Raw genomic sequence first — 20,356 nt, forward strand, 5'->3', positions numbered from 1 at the left:
CATTGAAGTTTGATTGGCTATGTGAGTTGTCATTCTGCACATAGTTTCTTTTATTTCTTTAAAAAATAAACGATATTTATAGGTCAATATTCTCATCTACAATACATAATCGACTTATGAGTATTTGAGTAGGTCTTGAATAATTATAAAAAATATGAAGAATATGAATAAAATATGTTTACAGAACAGCTGATATTCAGCCAATGAAAACAAGCAGAATATTCGTTTTTTGGGGGGGATGGACATTGGGACTGGACTTTCAAGTTTTATTGTTATGTGCACAAGTACAGTGAACTGCCTTTCTTGCAAGCTCTTTCTAACAATGCAGCAATCAATATCAGTACTAGCTAGTATGAAAAAAGTAACGTAGAACAAAAACACACGAGAAATAAGAAGAACACGAGACAAACGTTAATCTGCATTATTGTGAGCTGTTTGCCTTTCAAGCCTTTACCAAGGCCCCCCTGTGATTCCCCCAGGGAAAATACCCCACAACTCACCCGTGTGGCGAGGTGAAAGAGAGATGTGCTAGGAGTCTCCCTCTAGCAGGCACTAACTCATAGCTTAGTGCACTAACGCATAGCTTAGTGCACTAACTCACAGCTTAGTGCACAGCTTAGTGCACTAACTCACAGTTTAGGGCACTAACGCATAGCTTAGTGCACTAACTCTGCCATGGCTCCAAGGACAAAGCCTATGGGAAAATGAATGGAGTTTTTGTAGGGTTTTTGGGTTAAATGCTGAAAACAAGGTCTGAGGTAAACACAGGCTTATGATATCTTATACATTTTGTTCTTTGAGATAATCTTCAGCTAATTTAACTTTTTGTGAATTTTAAAGCATTTATGTAATTTAAAAAAAAGCCTGTGGTCCTGTGTGGCTCAGTTGGTAGAGCATGGTATTTGCAAAGCCTGGGTTGTGGGTTCGTTTCCCATGGGGGAGCAGTATGGAAAAAAAGATGTATGAAATGTATGCACTCTGCAAAAATGTAAGTTGCTCTGGATAAGAGCATCTGCTAAAAGTACATAAAGGCCTCATAATTCATGAAGGTCATGTTAACTGACTGAAATGATCTCATATTTTCCCCATAAGGATGGCTGAACGAACCAGAGGTAACTCATTTCTGGGTTTTAGGACTACAAGCTGGCGAGCTCTACAGATGCAGCGTTTAAGTGCAAGTCGGAACTAGGAAACTGGGACATTTTTGACTTTTGGTAACGGGTTGTAGTTAATCACATGTCTCGTTTAACGAATTACCGAGTTTCCTAGTCCGACTAGTATGTGAATGCTGTAAGGGTACCACAGTATGCCTCATAATACCCATAAAACCTAGCGGTCAAATACGGAAATGGTTCCAATCGTTTTTCTACCATTCATTTTTTCCCCATAGGGGATTTTCGTATAGTCTTACCCTGGCGTGACGTTTTGACAACCGTGTAAATTTCTCTCAGACAAGGTGACTTTTATCAATATATTTACTCATATTCCCCCCCCAAAAAACATTATTTTTTTAAATGAAATGCTAATTAGCCTCTAATGTGGCTATCATGTAGAACTACAAATGCCTGTCTCAAGCTTCATAACACTCACCCAGGGTCATGATGATCTGTGACTGCCGAATCGAGGTAAAGGTAAGAATCTCTGCATTAACTATTTAATGTTAGCTACATTTAGTAATTCATAAATTGGCAAAATGTGTATAAATTTACAATTCTGGGGCCTCCCGAGTGGCGCAGTGGTCTAAGACAGTGCTAGCTGTGCCACTAGAGATCCTGGTTCGGAGTCCAGGCTCTGTCGCAGCTGGCCGCGACCGGGAGGCCCTTGGGGTGGTGCACAATTGGCCCAGCGTTGTCCGGGTTAGGGAGTGTTTGGCTGGCAGGGAGATCCTTGTCTCATTGTGCACTAGTGACTCCTGTGGCGTGCTGGGTGCAGTGCATGCTGACATGGTCATTTACATTGTCATTTAGCAGACGCTCTTATCCAGCGTGACTTACAAATTGGTGCATTCACCTTATGATATCCAGTTTACAATAGTGTGGGGGGGGGGGTTAGAAGGATTACTTTATCCTATCCCAGGTATTCCTTAAAGAGGTGGGGTTTCAGGTGTCTCCGGAAGGTGGTGATTGACTCCGCTGTCCTGGGGTCGGTCGCCAGGTGTACGGTGTTTCCTCCGACACATTGGTACGGCTGGCTTCCGGGTTGGATGGGCATTGTGTCAAGAAGCAGTGCGGCTTGGTTGTGTTTCTGAGGACGCATGGCTCTCGACCTTCGCCTCTCCCGAGTCCGTACGGGAGTTGCAGCGATGAGACAAGACTGTAACTACCAATTGGACACCCCGAAATTGGAGAGAAAAAAGGGGTGAAAAATACAAAAAAATATATACACATAAAAAATAATGTACAATTCTGTGAACTATCTTGGCCAATTTTACACAATCCCTGTTATCTAGCTAGCTAGCTCATGGTTAGCTAGTTAGCAATATTAGCATGGCTAGACGCCGTCTATTTGTCTAGTCATTTAAATGCATGAAAAAAATCATAAAAAACAGTTTAGCTTTCATAAACCAACAGTCTAGCTAGCTAACTTAACTAGCAAGCTAACTTAAATGGTGAAGCTAGGCGTTTCTTGATAATGTTTGTGTGTTGTGTTTCAATATGCTTTGTGTTGTAGTCACGACAGTCAAAGATATATAGTTAAGCAAACTTTACTAGGCATGTTGTCAATCAGCAGATTAACAAAGTAAGTAACAACAGGTTTCCGTTTCCTGTGTAACATCAATATTGCTACACCTACTACTTGACGCTATCTGTATTATTTTTTTTAATTTAACTTGGCAAGTCAGTTAAGAACAAATTCTTATTTTCAATGACAGCCTAGGAACAGTGGGGTTAACTGCCTCGTTCAGGGGCAGAACGACAGATTCGTACCTTGTCAGCTCAGGGATTCGATCTAGCGACCTTTCAGTTACTGGCCCAATGATCTAACCACTAGGCTACCTGCTGGTTACTGGTCCAACGCTCTAACCACTAGGCTACCTGCTGGTTACTGGCCCAACGCTCTAACCACTAGGCTACCTGCTGGTTACTGGCCCAACGCTCTAACCACTAGGCTACCTGGACTTTCGAGATGCTTTAGAGATGGACTGATTAGCATCTCTTGAGTCAGCAGTATGCTTACTCTACTGCAGGAAGACATCGATATGTTTGCCGTTACCCTCTGGACCACAGATCATTAGTATAGCTACTATAATGACAAAGTGAAAACATGTTTTTAGAAATTTTAGTAAAGTTATTAAAAATTAAATACAGAAATATTTCATTTTCATAAGTATTCACACCCCTGAGTCAATACATGTTAGAAACAACTTTGGCAGCAATTAGAGCTGTAAGTCATTCTGGGTAAATCTGTAAGAACTTTACTCACCTTGATTGTACAATATTAGAAACGCTGTGTTTTGTGTACGTTTACCCTGGCGTGACATTATCGATAACCATGTCAACCAATCTCTGACAAGGTGACTTTTATCAATACATTGATATGTATTTAAACTCAGATTAAAAAAAAAAAAATGCTAATTAGCATCAGTGTAGACATCATGCAAAACTACAAATCACAGCATGCTCCTGCACCTCATCTCTAGCTGACACCTTTGCTAACAGGTCAATTGTGTCATTTTAAAACTTGCAATAGACAGTTCACAGAATTGTCAATTTTAAAGAAATGTTGCCAATTTATTCTTTACTACATTTAGCTAACATTACATAGATAATCAAGAGCACAGGCGGCTGGTGGCACTTTAATTGGGGAGGATGGGTTTTATAGTAATGTTTGGAAAGAATAAATGGAATGGTTTGACTGTGTTTGATGCCATTCCATTCACTCCATTCCAGCCATTATTGTGAGCCGTCCTCCCCTCAGCAGCCTCCTGTGATCCAGAGATGTTTTACCTTTGCCTCGAGTATCATACAGATCATCATGGCATTTGTAGTTTTTTATGATAGCCACATTAGCAGCTAATTAGCGTAAAAATACAGGCAAATATATTGATAAAAGTCACCTTGTTTTAGAGAGTTTTATACGGTTTTCAAAACGTCACCCCAGGGGTAAGCCTACACAAAACACAGCCGTTGTTGTATGTGTATATAAAGTCCCCTATGGGGGAAAAAAAAAAAATATGGTGGAAAAACGATTGGATCATTTCCCTGTTTGACCGCTAGATTAAACCGAGGACATTTAGTTCCACGTGGAGAAAGTTGCGTTCTGTGCATGATTCTCTTTATGGTTGTGTTTACAAGTCATTAATCATAATGTCGTTGACAGTACTGTAAGGATCCGGGGAAAAAAGCGACTTTCCAGCATAACATTAACCATTTTATATGTCACAATGCTATTTCATGTTGTTATCTCGAAATGATCCAGCAGATGGCAGTACCATTACCTGGCTATGTGATTTAGTGAGCCACGTCCAAACCTGTTAGTTAGCTCGCAATAAACAACGAGCAATGAATGATATGGAAGCCCGTGCCTGTTGTTCACTCATTCTTATACTGAACAACAATATAAAATGCAACATGTAAAGTGTTGGTCCCCATGTTTCATGAGCTGAAATAAAAGATCCCAGAAATGTTCCATACACAAAAAAAAAATGTATTTCTCTCAAATGTTGTGCACACGTTTGTTTACATCCCTGTTAGTGAGCGTTTCTCCTTTGCCAATTGACAGGTTTGGCATATCAAGCATCTGATTAAACAGCATAATCATTACACAGGTGCACCTTGTGCTGGGGACAATAAAAGGCCACTCTAAAATGTGCAGTTTTGTCACACAACACAATGACACAGATGTCTCAAGTTTGGAGGGAGCGTGCAATTGGCACGTTGACTCCAGGTATGTCCACCAGAGCTGTTGCCAGATAATTGTAATGTTAATTTCTCTACCAACGTTGTTTTAGAGAATTTGGTAGTGTCCAACCAGCCTCACAACCGCAGACCACGTGTATGGTGTTGTATGGGCCAGCGGTTTGCTGATGTCTTGTTAACAGAGTGCCCCATGGTGGCGGTGGGGTTATTGCTATGGGCAGGCATACAGTACGCTAAAGACAACGAACACAATTGCATTTTATTGATGGCAATTTGAATGCACAAAAATACCGTGACGAGATCCTCAGGTTCAGAAGAGGACTGGCCACCCCTCATAGCCTGGTTCCTCTCTAGGTTTCTTCCTAGGTTTTTGGCCTTTCTAGGGAGTTTTTCCTAGCCACCGTGCTTCTACACCTGCATTGCTTGCTGTTTGGGGTTTTAGGCTGGGTTTCTGTACAGCACTTTGAGATATCAGCTGATGTAAGAAGGGCTATATAAATACATTTGATTTGATTGTGAGGACCATTTTAAGGTATCTGTGACCAACAGATCCATATCTGTATTCCCAGTCATGTGAAATCCATAGATTAGGGACTAATTTAATTCTATTGACTGATTTTCTCATATGAACTCAGTAAAATCAATGAAATTGTTGCGTTTATATTTCACAGTCCAGCAATAATATGTCTTAAACAAGTTGTTATTTTATATGTATAACATTAGCTGCAAAAAGCAAACAGGCAACTAGTTCAAATCTATTAGCCAGATGAGGAAAACAATTCTCAAATAAAAATTGCAATTACTAAATATCGACATGTAGACTATGGTTTACGTCAGAGAAGTAGATACACTTTCTGATAACCTCGTAGCCCCAGCTCACCAACTCGGGTACGACAGTCTACGGAATCATTATCGGCATTGAGTGATTACATATTTGTGTGCTGATGGTGTAGCTACAAATCCAGTTTATTCCATTGAAAACGACTGACATCTGCATTCATTCATGCGTTCTGGCAAGATAGTCAATGCAATGTCTGAGGCAGGGAAAAAGATAGATGGTCGGTCAGTCATTCGGTGTTCAAACAAGATAGTTGACAAATAACGACACTATATCTGGACCTCAGCTAACTAGCTAGTTACCTAGTTAGGTGCTACAGATGGGCTAGCTAATGATAGATAGCTACAGTATTTCTGTTTTTGCATGCATACATACTGCACATTGGCGGTGGGTAAAGATTGGATAAATTAAAATACATTGAGATTAAATTGTCGCTTTTTTTTTCTCACAAATGGAACATATCAACTTCCTATCCAATGTTGCAATGAGAGCTAACAGGCTGGCCGACGGTATATGTATTTAGAAAAACATATATAGCATACAGGTCAGCTGCAAACAAGCAAGGCTATGTAGCTAGCATTTCCTCCATGAACGTAGCAAACCTAACTACCAACCTAGAAAAATAGATGCTTGATAGTGTTAATGATTTTATAGAAAGAGTGTATATATAACGGTGTATATTCATTAGATAATCTAGCTCGTCTGCATATAGTTTCCTATGCGTCCTCGAGTCCAGCTTTCCGACGCTCGCAACCCGGAACTACGAGAATGGCTTTTAAAAAAAAAAGTTTATTTAACTAGACAAGTCAGTTAAGAACAAATTCTTATTTACAATGACGATCTAGGAACAGTGGGTTAACTGCCTTGTTCAGGGGCAGAACGACAGATTTATACCTCGTCAGCTCAGGGGATTCAATCTTGAAACCTTTTGGTTACTAGTCCAACTCTCTAACCACTAGGCTACCTGCTGGTTACTAGTCCAACGCTCTAACCACTAGGCTACCTGCTGGTTACTAGTCCAACGCTCTAACCACTAGGCTACCTGCTGGTTACTGGCCCAACACTCTAACCACTAGGCTACCTGCTGGTTACTGTCCCAACGCTCTAACCACTAGGCTACCTGCTGGTTACTGACCCAACGCTCTAACCACTAGGCTACCTGCTGGTTACTGGCCCAACGCTCTAACCACCAGGCTACCTGCTGGTTACTGACCCAACACTCTAACCACTAGGCTACCTGCTGGTTACTGGTCCAACGCTCTAACCACTAGGCTACCTGCTGGTTACTGGTCCAACGCTCTAACCACTAGGCTACCTGCTGGTTACTAGTCCAACGCTCTAACCACTAGGCTACCTGCTGGTTACTGGCCCAACGCTCTAACCACTAGACTACCTGCTGGTTACTAGTCCAACACTCTAACCACTAGGCTACCTGATGGTTACTGGCCCAACGCTCTAACCACTAGGCTACCTGCTGGTTACTGGTCCAACGCTCTAACCACTAGGCTACCTGCTGGTTACTGGCCCAACGCTCTAACCACTAGGCTACCTGCTGGCTACTGGCCCAACGCTCTAACCACTAGGCTACCTGCTGGTTACTGGTCCAACGCTCTAACCACTAGGCTACCTGCCGTCCCTTTGTTAACATACCTTCTGATTTGGTTTATAGCCTAGACAAGCATACTTAGAAAAACGTACACATGCTCCTGATGTTTGACACATTGCCTATTTTGAATAAAATATACTATACAATATAATTACGAAAAGGATGTTTAGGTTAGATTTTAAATCGACTTACATGCACGTTTTAGGTTTGTAGTTTTATAGCATAACCACATTTTGTATTTTCTTCTGTCTAATGTTGCAGAAAAAAATATTTATGGAAACATAAACAGGAAAACATTGGATCTATAGTTGGAAATGAACCCTAGAGCTATATTAATCAATGGGAAACTGTTTAATGGAAAGGCTGTGACAGCTGGTAAAACAGATCAGTCTGGTGGGGTCTATGAGGGGACAGTCTCTCCAAGCCCTTCCAAAATCAATACTCTCTAATAGTTTGACCTAATAAATGGGCTCATGCCAATCTAAAATATATATATTTTTTCCTGTTCAAAGTAGCCCACTGCTAAGGTATATTGCAGGGTGGTATAAGGAGGGGGCACAAAAAAACACACAAGGCGGAGTTACAGAATTCACCAAGTGTCTGCACTGTCTCTCTCTCTCTCTCTCTCTCTGCTTAGTTGAAAAGAAGTGGGGAGGGTAGGTTAACTTGTAAATGAAGTGGTCGAATACGTGACCGAAATCTCAACAAGACCACCCAATCTGCAAATATGTAACGGCCGGACTAAACGTTGGATAATATTGCCGAATGGAAAACATGAAATTCCCTGTAAGAAGCACAAAGAAGCTATGTTTTTACGCGGCGTTGTTGGTGTCGCTTATGAGCGACCTGGCAATGGGAGGTAAGAGCTCTGATAATTCGACATTTTCCCCCGAGGATCCGAGATTGATTGCAATCTGTATACATTGTGTTTTAGGTGGTATATATGCGTTTGACACTGTAATTCACGAATGTATTTTTAAGTGCGAGAAAATAACACAATTGGGGCTTTGGTCCTGAGCTCACTTGATACGTCGAATAAAATCAACTTTATGTCAAGACTTATAATTACAGTTTGATAATGGTGATACCAGACTTAATGCTATGTGTCTTCCAATGAAAAAACTCAATATTGAGTTAAAGCTATAATCGCATAAGTTATACTTGTGATAAAGAAATCGATTATATCCAGCATTTCAACAATTCAATTATTAAGTAAAAAAAAAAAAAAGTATCACTTTCAGAATAGAAAACTGCCCTGAGGGTTGTCCATGGCTACACACAAATTAATAATTTTATAAAGAAAACGCATTTATATATTGTACTGCACAGTGAAGACACATTGTATAACACAGAATCATCAGACTGAATCTGAACTCTTGAACTTGAAAAACATCAAAAATTACATTACTGGAAATGAAAATGAGCCCAGAAAAATAGACAGAAATAGATAGTAGGGGCTCTGCATCCCAAAGGTGAATCACCCTATTCCCTATACTGTAGTGCACTACTTTTGACTATAGCCCTATGGGTAGTGCACTACGTAGGGGAATAGGGTGCCATTCTGGGAGGTACACCCTGGTCTGATTTGGAATAAAAGGACACATGAAAAGTAATTAGTGACATCTTTCATTTTTGTTCCCTGTGATTACACATACCCTAATACATAAAAGCTATTTCTAGTTAAAGCAAACATTCATTAGGCAGCTGTATCATTTTATATAGTAAACGGAATGAGAGTAATCTAGATGAAGAGTTTCTCACATTTGTGTATTTTTTATTTTCATCAGAAATTATTGCTTATGAGTACCATTGTGTGTGTGTGTGTGTGTGTGTGTGTGTGTGTGTGTAAGTAAAATAGTACTCTTCTCAGATGTTTAATTCATAGATTTTAGATCTGTATTAAAAATGTGTTTTTTTGTTTTGCTAAATGCTATATTATCCATTGTTTAACTAGGATGGAATATTCATACCCTGTATATTTGACTGTGATTATGTGGTTGTCTCACTAAACTAGTTAAAGATGAATGCACTTTACTGTAAATCACTCGGGATAAGAGCATCTGCTAAATTACTCAAATGTTTAATGTACTTAAAAAAAAAAAAAAATGACATACAGATGTCATATTACTGTATAGAATTATTTTTTTTAAATATTGATGTCACAAATGTAATTTTTTTTACATTTCTTTATAAAAAAATGTAGTTATTTGTTACATTAGACTGTGTACTACCTAGCAGTACTACTGATTTTCTCTGAGGAGGATATATAGTATTACTGTATAAAACCTAGCAGTACTACTGATTTCTCTGAGAGTGAGGAGGATATATAGTATTACTGTGTAAAACCTAGCAGTACTACTGATTTCTCTGAGGAGGATATATAGTATTACTGTGTAAAACCTAGCAGTACTACTGATTTCTCTGAGAGTGAGGAGGATATATAGTATTACTGTGTAAAACCTAGCAGTACTACTGATTTCTCTGAGAGTGAGGAGGATATATAGTATTACTGTATAAAACCTAGCAGTACTACTGATTTCTCTGAGAGTGAGGAGGATATATAGTATTACTGTATAAAACCTAGCAGTACTACTGATTTCTCTGAGGAGGATATATAGTATTACTGTGTAAAACCTAGGAGTACTACTGATTTCTCTGAGGAGGATATATAGTATTACTGTATAAAACCTAGCAGTACTACTGATTTCTCTGAGGAGGATATATAGTATTACTGTATAAAACCTAGCAGTACTACTGATTTCTCTGAGGAGGATATATAGTATTACTGTGTAAAACCTAGCAGTACTACTGATTTCTCTGAGGAGGATATATAGTATTACTGTATAAAACCTAGCAGTACTACTGATTTCTATGAGAGTGAGGAGGATATATAGTATTACTGTGTAAAACCTAGCAGTACTACTGATTTCTCTGAGAGTGAGGAGGATATATAGTATTACTGTGTAAAACCTAGCAGTACTACTGATTTATCTGAGAGTGAGGAGGATATATAGTATTACTGTATAAAACCTAGCAGTACTACTGATTTCTCTGAGAGTGAGGAGGATATATAGTATTATTGTATAAAACCTAGCAGTACTACTGATTTCTCTGAGAGTGAGGAGGATATATAGTATTACTGTATAAAACCTAGCAGTACTACTGATTTCTCTGAGAGTGAGGAGGATATATAGCATTACTGTGTAAAACCTAGCAGTACTACTGATTTCTCTGAGAGTGAGGAGGATATATAGTATTACTGTGTAAAACCTAGCAGTACTACTGATTTCTCTGAGGAGGATATATAGTATTACTGTATAAAACCTAGCAGTACTACTGATTTCTCTGAGGGGGATATATAGTATTACTGTATAAAACCTAGCAGTACTACTGATTTCTCTGAGAGTGAGGAGGATATATAGTATTACTGTATAAAACCTATCAGTACTTCTGATTTCTCTGAGAGTGAGGAGGATATATAGTATTACTGTATAAAACCTAACAGTACTACTGATTTCTCTGAGTGTGAGGAGGATATATAGTATAACTGTATAAAACCTAGCAGTACTACTGATTTCTCTGAGGAGGATATATAGTATTACTGTGTAAAACCTAGCAGTACTACTGATTTCTCTGAGAGTGAGGAGGATATATAGTATTACTGTGTAAAACCTAGCAGTACTACTGATTTCTCTGAGGAGGATATATAGTATTACTGTGTAAAACCTAGCAGTACTACTGATTTCTCTGAGGAGGATATATAGTATTACTGTATAAAACCTAGCAGTACTACTGATTTCTCTGAGGAGGATATATAGTATTACTGTATAAAACCTAGCAGTACTACTGATTTCTCTGAGAGTGAGGAGGATATATAGTATTACTGTATAAAACCTAGCAGTACTACTGATTTCTCTGAGAGTGAGGAGGATATATAGTATTACTGTATAAAACCTAGCAGTACTACTGATTTCTCTGAGAGTGAGGAGGATATATAGTATTACTGTGTAAAACCTAGCAGTACTACTGATTTCTCTGAGGAGGATATATAGTATTACTGTGTAAAACCTAGCAGTACTACTGATTTCTCTGAGAGTGAGGAGGATATATAGTATTACTGTATAAAACCTAGCAGTACTACTGATTTCTCTGAGAGTGAGGAGGATATATAGTATTACTGTATAAAACCTATCAGTACTTCTGATTTCTCTGAGAGTGAGGAGGATATATAGTATTACTGTATAAAACCTAACAGTACTACTGATTTCTCTGAGTGTGAGGAGGATATATAGTATAACTGTATAAAACCTAGCAGTACTACTGATTTCTCTGAGGAGGATATATAGTATTACTGTGTAAAACCTAGCAGTACTACTGATTTCTCTGAGAGTGAGGAGGATATATAGTATTACTGTGTAAAACCTAGCAGTACTACTGATTTCTCTGAGGAGGATATATAGTATTACTGTGTAAAACCTAGCAGTACTACTGATTTCTCTGAGGAGGATATATAGTATTACTGTATAAAACCTAGCAGTACTACTGATTTCTCTGAGGAGGATATATAGTATTACTGTATAAAACCTAGCAGTACTACTGATTTCTCTGAGAGTGAGGAGGATATATAGTATTACTGTATAAAACCTAGCAGTACTACTGATTTCTCTGAGAGTGAGGAGGATATATAGTATTACTGTATAAAACCTAGCAGTACTACTGATTTCTCTGAGAGTGAGGAGGATATATAGTATTACTGTGTAAAACCTAGCAGTACTACTGATTTCTCTGAGGAGGATATATAGTATTACTGTGTAAAACCTAGCAGTACTACTGATTTCTCTGAGAGTGAGGAGGATATATAGTATTACTGTATAAAACCTAGCAGTACTACTGATTTCTCTGAGGAGGATATATAGTATTACTGTATAAAACCTAGCAGTACTACTGATTTCTCTGAGAGTGAGGAGGATATATAGTATTACTGTATAAAACCTAGCAGTACTACTGATTTCTCTGAGGAGGATATATAGTATTACTGTATAAAACCTAGCAGTACTACTGATTTCTCTGAGAGTGAGGAGGATATATAGTATTACTGTATAAAACCTAGCAGTACTACTGATTTCTCTGAGAGTGAGGAGGATATATAGCATTTACAGCAACAAAAAAAACATGATTATTTATCTCTCAGAAATGAAACCATCAAGTGATATATTTTAAACAAAAACACGTCTGTCATTGAACAACCCCATGCTATGATTATTAGATAATGGAGAAACACCAATCTCTCTCATAAGTTCTTTAAACAATTCAAGCTAACTTACCAACATTTCTGAAAATGGATATATAACATTTTGGAAAGAAACTTCATATATAGATTTATTTATTTACAGTTTAATGATTTAATACAATCGGAATAAACATCAGTAATTGTCAGCATCATTTAAGGAGCATAATGGTCATTTGTATAATTTTTTAAAATGTATTATGAGATGTATAGAGGGCTATAGGACGTCTTTAGCCTGGCTCAAATATACAGTATCTCACAAAAGTGAGTACACCCCCTCACATTTTTGTAAATATTTGAGTATATCTTTTCATGTGACAACACTGAAGAAATGACACTTTGCTACAATGTAAAGTAGTGAGTGTACAGCTTGTATAACAGTGTAAATTTGCTGTCCACTCAAAATAACACAACAAACAGCCATTAATGTCTAAACCGCTGGCAACAAAAGTGAGTACAACCACCTAAGTGAAAATAACCAAATTGGGCCCAATTAGCCATTTTCCCTCCCCGGTGTCATGTGACTCGTTAGTGTTACAAGGTCTCAGGTGTGAATGGGGAGCAGGTGTGTTAAATTTGGTGTCATCGCTCTCACGCTCCCTCATACTGACTGGTCACTGGAAGTTCAACATGGCACCTCATGGCAAAGAACTCTCTGAGGATCTGAAAAAAAGAATTGTTGCTCTACATAAAGATGGCCTGGGCTATAAGAAGATTGCCAGGACCCTGAAACTGAGCTGCAGCACGGTGGCCAAGACCATACAGCGGTTTAACAGGACAGGTTCCACTCAGAACAGGCCTCGCCATGGTCGACCGAAGAAGTTGAGTGCACCTGCTCAGCGTCATATCCAGAGGTTGTCTTTGGGAAATAGACGTATGAGTGCTGCCAGCATTGCTTCAGAGGTTGAAGGGGTGGGGGGGTCAGCCTGTCAGTGCTCAGACCATACGCCACACACTGCATCAAATTGGTCTGCATGGCTGTCGTCCCAGAAGGAAGCCTCTTCTAAAGATGATGCACAAGAAAGCCCGCAAACAGTTTGCTGAAGACAAGCAGACTAAAGACATGGATTACTGGAACCATGTCCTGTGGTCTGATGAGACCAAGATAAACTTATTTGGTTCAGATGGTGTCAAGCGTGTGTGGTGGCAACCAGGTGAGGAGTACAAAGACAAGTGTGTCTTGCCTACAGTCCAGCATGGTGGTGGGAGTGTCATGGTCTGGGGCTGCATGAGTGCTGCCGGCACTGGGGAGCTACAGTTCATTGAGGGAACTATGAATGCCAACATGTACTGTGACATACTGAAGCAGAGCATGATTCCCCCTCCCTTCGGAGACTGGGCCGCAGGGCAGTATTCCAACATGATAACGACCCCAAACACACCTCCAAGACGACCACTGCCTTGCTAAAGAAGCTGAGGGTAAAGGTGATGGACTGGCCAAGCATGTCTCCAGACCTAAACCCTATTGAGCATCTGTGGGGCATCCTCAAACGGAAGGTGGAGGAGTGCAAGGTCTCTAACATCCACCAGCTCCGTGATGTCGTCATGGAGGAGTGGAAGAGGACTCCAGTGGCAACCTGTGAAGCTCTGGTGAACTCCATGCCCAAGAGGGTTAAGGCAGTGCTGGAAGATGATGATGGCCACACAAAATATTGACACTTTGGACCCAATTTGGTTATTTTCACTTAGGGGTTGTACTCACTTTTGTTGCCAGCGGTTTAGACATTAATGGCTGTGTGTTGAGTTATTTTGAGTGGACAGCAAATTATACAAGCTGTACACTCACTACATTACAATGTAGCAAAGTGTTATTTCTTCAGTGTTGTCACATGAAAAGATATACTCAAATATTTACAAAAATGTGAAGGGTGTGTACTCACTTTTGTGAGATACTGTATATAATTATATATAATTATAATTCATTAACGTGGCGTCATATTCTAAAGAGATCGCTCCAGATTTATATTATACCGAGGGACAAAATGAAACAGGAAAAACAACATCAGGAAGGAACATTCCAAGGAGTCGGGTGTTTGTTTTGTATTATCAGACACAGTGATAGTTTGGAAATAAAGCGCCAAAAAAAAAAAAAAAATGCATTGACTTGCATTTGATTTGTGACAAAAAAATGCTAAAACGTTTGTGTTTGAAACAGTGGCCAAGTGAACAAAATCAAAAGCATGGATTGCTGTTATAACTTGTCCATGCACTGTTAGAAAAAAAAGGTTCTAAAAGGGTTTTAAAAGGGGTTCTTCGGCTGTCCCTCTGCGGGAAAGGGTTCTAAAAGGGTTTTAAAAGGGGTTCTTCGGCTGTGACTCTGCGGGAAAGGGTTCTTTATGGGTTCTATATCGAACCCAAAAGGGAATCAACCTGGAACCCAAAAGGGATCAACCTGGAACCCAAAAGGGTTCTACATGGAACCAAGAAAGGGTTCGTCAAAGGGTTCTCCTATGGGGACAGCCAAAGAATCCATTTTGGTTCTAGATAGCACCTTCTTTTTTCTCTTCTATGAATGTAGACTGTTTACAAGGTAAGGAAACCAAAATTGAATGTTGTCTCTTTAAAGCTCACTCCTCGGTCTAAAAAGCATGTAAATCTATGATGATACGCATTAGATCAGCCAAGGCACAAATTAACATAACTATGAAGTATGGAACCAAAAACACCAGGCTCTTTTGGCCTCAGATTACCACTAAAACTCTTGTATTAGAGGCTGCTAGACTGCCTGCTGGCTTCTGTTCCTGATGAGATGCTCTGTGACATCCCTCTTAGCTCTTAGCTCAAACATGGGTTTCAGGCTCAAATAATAAAATATTGAAAATAACTATACTGCACAAAAATATCAACGCAACATGTAAAGCATACGGTGTCATGTTTCATGTGCTGAAATAAATGATCCTAGAAATGTTTCCATATACATGAAAAGCTTATTTCTCATAAAATGTTTGTACAAATGTGTTTACTTCCCTGTTAGTGAGCATCTTGTCCTTTGCCAAGATAATCCAACCACCTGACAGGTGTGGCATATCAAGAAGCAGATTAAACAGCATGGGGAGAGAGGGGAGGATTTTATACTTTTATTTTAACAGGGAAAACATATTACGACCTAGGTCTCTTTTACAAATGTGCCCTGTATATATACAACATAAATATACACATTATACCTAAACGTATACACATTAAATATACAAAAACAGTCAAGGGAAGCACAATTAAAACATCACAAATCACCCAGAAAAAACAGTTACATTCCTCCACAAATAAGTCCCCAATCAATACTTTAAACTGCCCCGAACGGCACCAGAACATCAAGATAAAATGTATTTTGTATTTTGTTCCAGTAATACGGTGCATTAAAACTAAACAACAGATTTACCCAGCTCGGTGGAAACCCTAGGAACCTCAAAACATTAACCAATCCTGTGAACTGGTGAGGTAACTCAGGTGTCTGCACTTCAACAGCAAAGTTAGATAAGACAGAAGTTTATGAAGTAGGGCCTTGTAAACAAGAAGGGAGTAATGTTGAGATCTACGTGTCTGTAGCGAAGTCCCAGCCAACCTATAGATACAGGACACAGTGATGAGTATTAAAACTGAGTATTAAAACTGAGTATTAAAACTGAGGACCAGCCAACCTATAGATACAGGATACAGTGATGAGTATTAAAACTGAGTATTAAAACTGAGGAGCAGCCAACCTATAGATACAGGATACAGTGATGAGTATTAAAACTGTCACCTGTAACAAAACAAAGAGCACTATGGGAGATGGCATCCAAAGGTTTAAGAGTAGTAGCAGCTGCACTTTGATAAATAATATCACCATAATCAAGAACAGATCAAAAGGTTTACTGAATAATCGACTTTTTAAATCGTAGCTTTTTAAATCGTAGCTTCTTATAAACCACATCATCTATATGTTGTTTTGTAAACGACAAATCCTTATCAATCCAAATGCCTAAGTATTTATATGTGGGAACACGCCCATTGGAGAACCGTCTAATGGGTGAACATGTAATTAATCAAACATTCTTACGAGAGTTTGAAAACGCACATGTATTTTGTTTTTGCCTGTATTAAACACATGTTTTGCATAGCTCTAAAAATCTGACTGTAGTTTTGACACAGCCAGATCAACAGGCAGGGTAACAGCATACATTAATAGTATCATTCACATACAGATGATGTTTCCAGGCTTTAACAGATTGGCCAATGGTGTTTCTATAAATAGTAAAGAGAACAGATCCCAAAATCGTCCCCAGGGGTACACCTTTTATGTGCATCAAGAAATTCAGACTTAACCCCATCAATCACGATGGCCTGAGTTCTGTCACTAAGATAATCATGAAACCATCAACAGTCGTCAGAGATCAGGCTTATGATTTTTACATTTTAGTCATTTAGCAGACGCTCTTATCCAGAGCAACTTACAGTAGCGAATACATACATTTCATTTTATTTATTTTTTGTACTGGCCCCCCGTGGGAATCGAACCCACAACCCTGGCGTTGCACACACCATGCTGGCGTTGTAAACACCATGCTCTACCAACTGAGCTACAGGGAAGCCTTATTGACAACTTATTCAATAAAATAGCATGATCAACAGTATCAAACGCTTTTGACAGGTCCACAAACATTGAAATACTCCTAACCAGTGTCCACTCTTAAAGGGGGGACATTTTAGGCTACATGCATTTGTGTAATAATGTCCATTTAGCGAAAACATGTTTTAAGAATTTGAGAACATGTTTTAAGAATTTGAGAAGATGAAGTAACTCTTCATGTTATCTCTCTGGGTAAATTTAGGCAACAGAAACATGCATTTCTGTTCATACTGCAAATTGGGCATACTGTAGTGGGCATACTGAAATGTGGGTATACTGCAATGGGTATACTGCAATGGGTATACTGTAGTGGGCATAATGTAATGGGCATAATGTAGTGGGCATACTGTAGTGGGCATACTGTAGTGAGTATACTGCAAATTGGGTATACTGTAGTGGGTATACTGCAAATTGGGTATACTGTAGTGGGTATGCTGCAAATTGGGTATACTGTAGTGGGTATACTGCAAATTGGGTATACTGCAAATTGTATATACTGTAGTGGGTATACTGTAGTGGGTATACTGAAAATTGGGTATACTGTAGTGGGTATACTGAAAATTGGGTATACTGTAGTGGGTATACTGTAGTGGATATACTGTAGTGGGTATACTGCAGTGGGTATACTGCAGTGGGTATACTGTAGTGAGTATACTGCAGTGGGTATGCTGCAGTGGGTATACTGCATTGGGTATACTGCAGTGGGTATAGTGCATTGGGTATACTGTAGTGGGTATACTGCATTGGGTATACTGTAGTGGGTATACTGCATTGGGTATACTGTAGTGGGTATAGTGCATTGGGTATACTGTGGTGGGTATACTGCATTGGGTATACTGTAGTGGGTATACTGCATTGGGTATACTGTAGTGGGTATACTGCAGTGGGTATAGTGCATTGGGTATACTGTAGTGGGTATACTGTAGTGGGTATACTGTAGTGGGTATACTGCAGTGGGTATACTGTAGTGGGTATACTGCAGTGGGTATACTGTAGTGGGTATACTGTAGTGGGTATACTGCAGTGGGTATACTGTATTGGGTATACTGCAGTGGGTATACTGTAGTGGGTATACTGCATTGGGTATACTGTAGTGGGTATACTGTAGTGGGTATACTGCAGTGGGTATACTGCAGTGGGTATACTGTAGTGGGTATACTGTAGTGGGTATACTGCAGTGGGTATGCTGCAGTGGGTATGCTGTAGTGGGTATGCTGTAGTGGGTATACTGTAGTGGGTATACTGCAGTGGGTATACTGTAGTGGGTATACTGCAGTGGGTATACTGTAGTGGGTATACTGTAGTGGGTATGCTGTAGTGGGTATGCTGTATTGGGTATACTTATACTGCATTGGGTATACTGCAGTGGGTATACTGTAGTGGGTATACTGCAGTGGGTATACTGCAGTGGGTATACTGTAGTGGGTATACTGTAGTCGGTATGCTGTAGTGGGTATACTGTAGTGGGTATACTGCAAATTGGGTATACTGTATTGGATATACTGCATTGGGTATACTGTAGTGGGTATAGTGTATTGGGTATACTGTATTGGGTATACTGCAGTGGGTATACTGCAGTGGGTATACTGTAGTGGGTATACTGTAGTGGGTATACTGCAGTGGGTATACTGTATTGGGTATACTGCAGTGGGTATACTGTATTGGGCAGTGGCGGTCATTGCCGTTTAATTCCATTCACCCAGTTCAATGTACCAGCGAAAGGTTTAGACTACTACATGATACTAGAATGTTCCCTTGTACCCATCATGAGGTTGCTACAACCTAGTCTATGAATGAAAGTTTACAACGTAGATGCACACAGGTCGAGAGAAGAATTTGAGGTGACAGACGGTGACATTTAATACCGTCTTGCACACACTCTCGCCTGCATCTATCTGATCTGAGGTGTAATCATTAGTCCAACAGTTGCAAGCGAGAGTTTCTTTTGAACAAATTGAGGTATTTATCCCCGTTTTTGTTCTGTTTGCTTCCGTTTAAGAAACGTTTTTCAACAGAATCGGGGGAATGAATACACCCCTGATAACGAGTAAACACAGTTCACTTTCATAACAGCCACGTTGTATTCCTTCTCTTCCCCTCGCTTGTGGACTTCAATGAACAACACATCAGCTGTATGTGACCAGGCAAAAAAAAAACGTTTCCAAGCCAAACCAAACCATATCATAACCGCTGCACACAGCCTACATCGTTGTCACCATATTAGCTAAAGTAACGTCATAGTCAGCATAGCTAATAGAACTAACGCGTTAGTAAACCCGCTACGATCATGCAGTAACGTTCGTGTACAGTCAGTAAGCAGTTACAGCAGCAATAAATTAGTAAAACCAAAAGCTTACCTTGACTTGGAAGAGTTCCATTGTTGTGTTGGAAAGTCATAGCCAGCTAGCTAACATAGCATCCCTCTGTTTGAGCATGGGGTTTCAGTAGGCTAAACTAACTAGCTACATTTGCTAGCTAAGTAAGTGAAACTGAAAGTGAAAAAAAATGACATTCTCTCTCTATTTCTCTCTTGCTCTTCCTTCATTTTGGAAACGGTACAACTATTGTCTTTCTCTCTTTAAGTCAACTACTCACCACATGTTATGCACTGCAGTGCTAGCTAGCTGTAGCTTATGCTTTCAGTAATAGATTCATTCTCTGATCCTTTGATTGGGTGGATAACATGTCAGTTCATGCTGCAAGAGCTCTGATAGGCTGGAGGACGTCCTCCGGAAGTTGTCATAATTACTGTGTAAGTCGATGGAAGGGGGTGAGAACCATGAGCCTCCTAGGTTTTGTATTGAAGTCAATGTACCCAGAGGAGGACGGAAGCTAGCTGTCCTCCGGCTATACCATGGTGCTACCCTACAGAATGCTGTTGAGGCTACTGTAGATCTTCATTGCAAACAGTTTTAATCAGTTATTTGGTGACGTGATTATATTTTGTATTGTTGTATCTAATTTTTTTATAATTAAAATCTTTATGAAATTCACTGAGGAGGATGGTCCTTCCCTTCCTCCTCTGAGGAGCCTCCACTGGTATTGGGTATACTGTATTGCCTTGCTGACTGTACGCCAACAATGCTGTGTGTTTGACCTCATGCATTATTAGACGATGTAGAACATATTTCAGAAGACAAGGGAAGCTACTAACTCGGCC

General features: G+C 39.5%; 1 protein-coding gene and 1 non-coding gene across 2 annotated transcripts in view; one reads left to right on the top strand and one right to left on the bottom strand.

The window, feature by feature from the left end:
• The first annotated feature begins 7,903 nt into the window (after window positions 1–7,903).
• Window positions 7,904–20,356, top strand: part of LOC106585950 (chondroitin sulfate proteoglycan 4) — an 82,689-nt gene continuing 70,236 nt past the window's right edge. The window contains exon 1 of the mRNA XM_045706692.1: window positions 7,904–8,162. Coding sequence (XP_045562648.1) covers window positions 8,069–8,162 — 94 coding nt within the window. The 5' untranslated portion in view covers window positions 7,904–8,068. The remainder of the gene's footprint in view (window positions 8,163–20,356) is intronic.
• On the bottom strand, window positions 17,064–17,158 carry trnav-uac (transfer RNA valine (anticodon UAC)). The gene is made up of 2 exons: window positions 17,120–17,158; window positions 17,064–17,099 (listed from the first exon to the last, which is right to left on the bottom strand). It is a non-coding gene; the product is annotated as a tRNA-Val (tRNA).

The sequence above is a fragment of the Salmo salar genome, chromosome ssa24, assembly GCF_905237065.1.
Source record: "Salmo salar chromosome ssa24, Ssal_v3.1, whole genome shotgun sequence".
NCBI classification, from domain to species: Eukaryota; Metazoa; Chordata; class Actinopteri; order Salmoniformes; family Salmonidae; genus Salmo; species Salmo salar.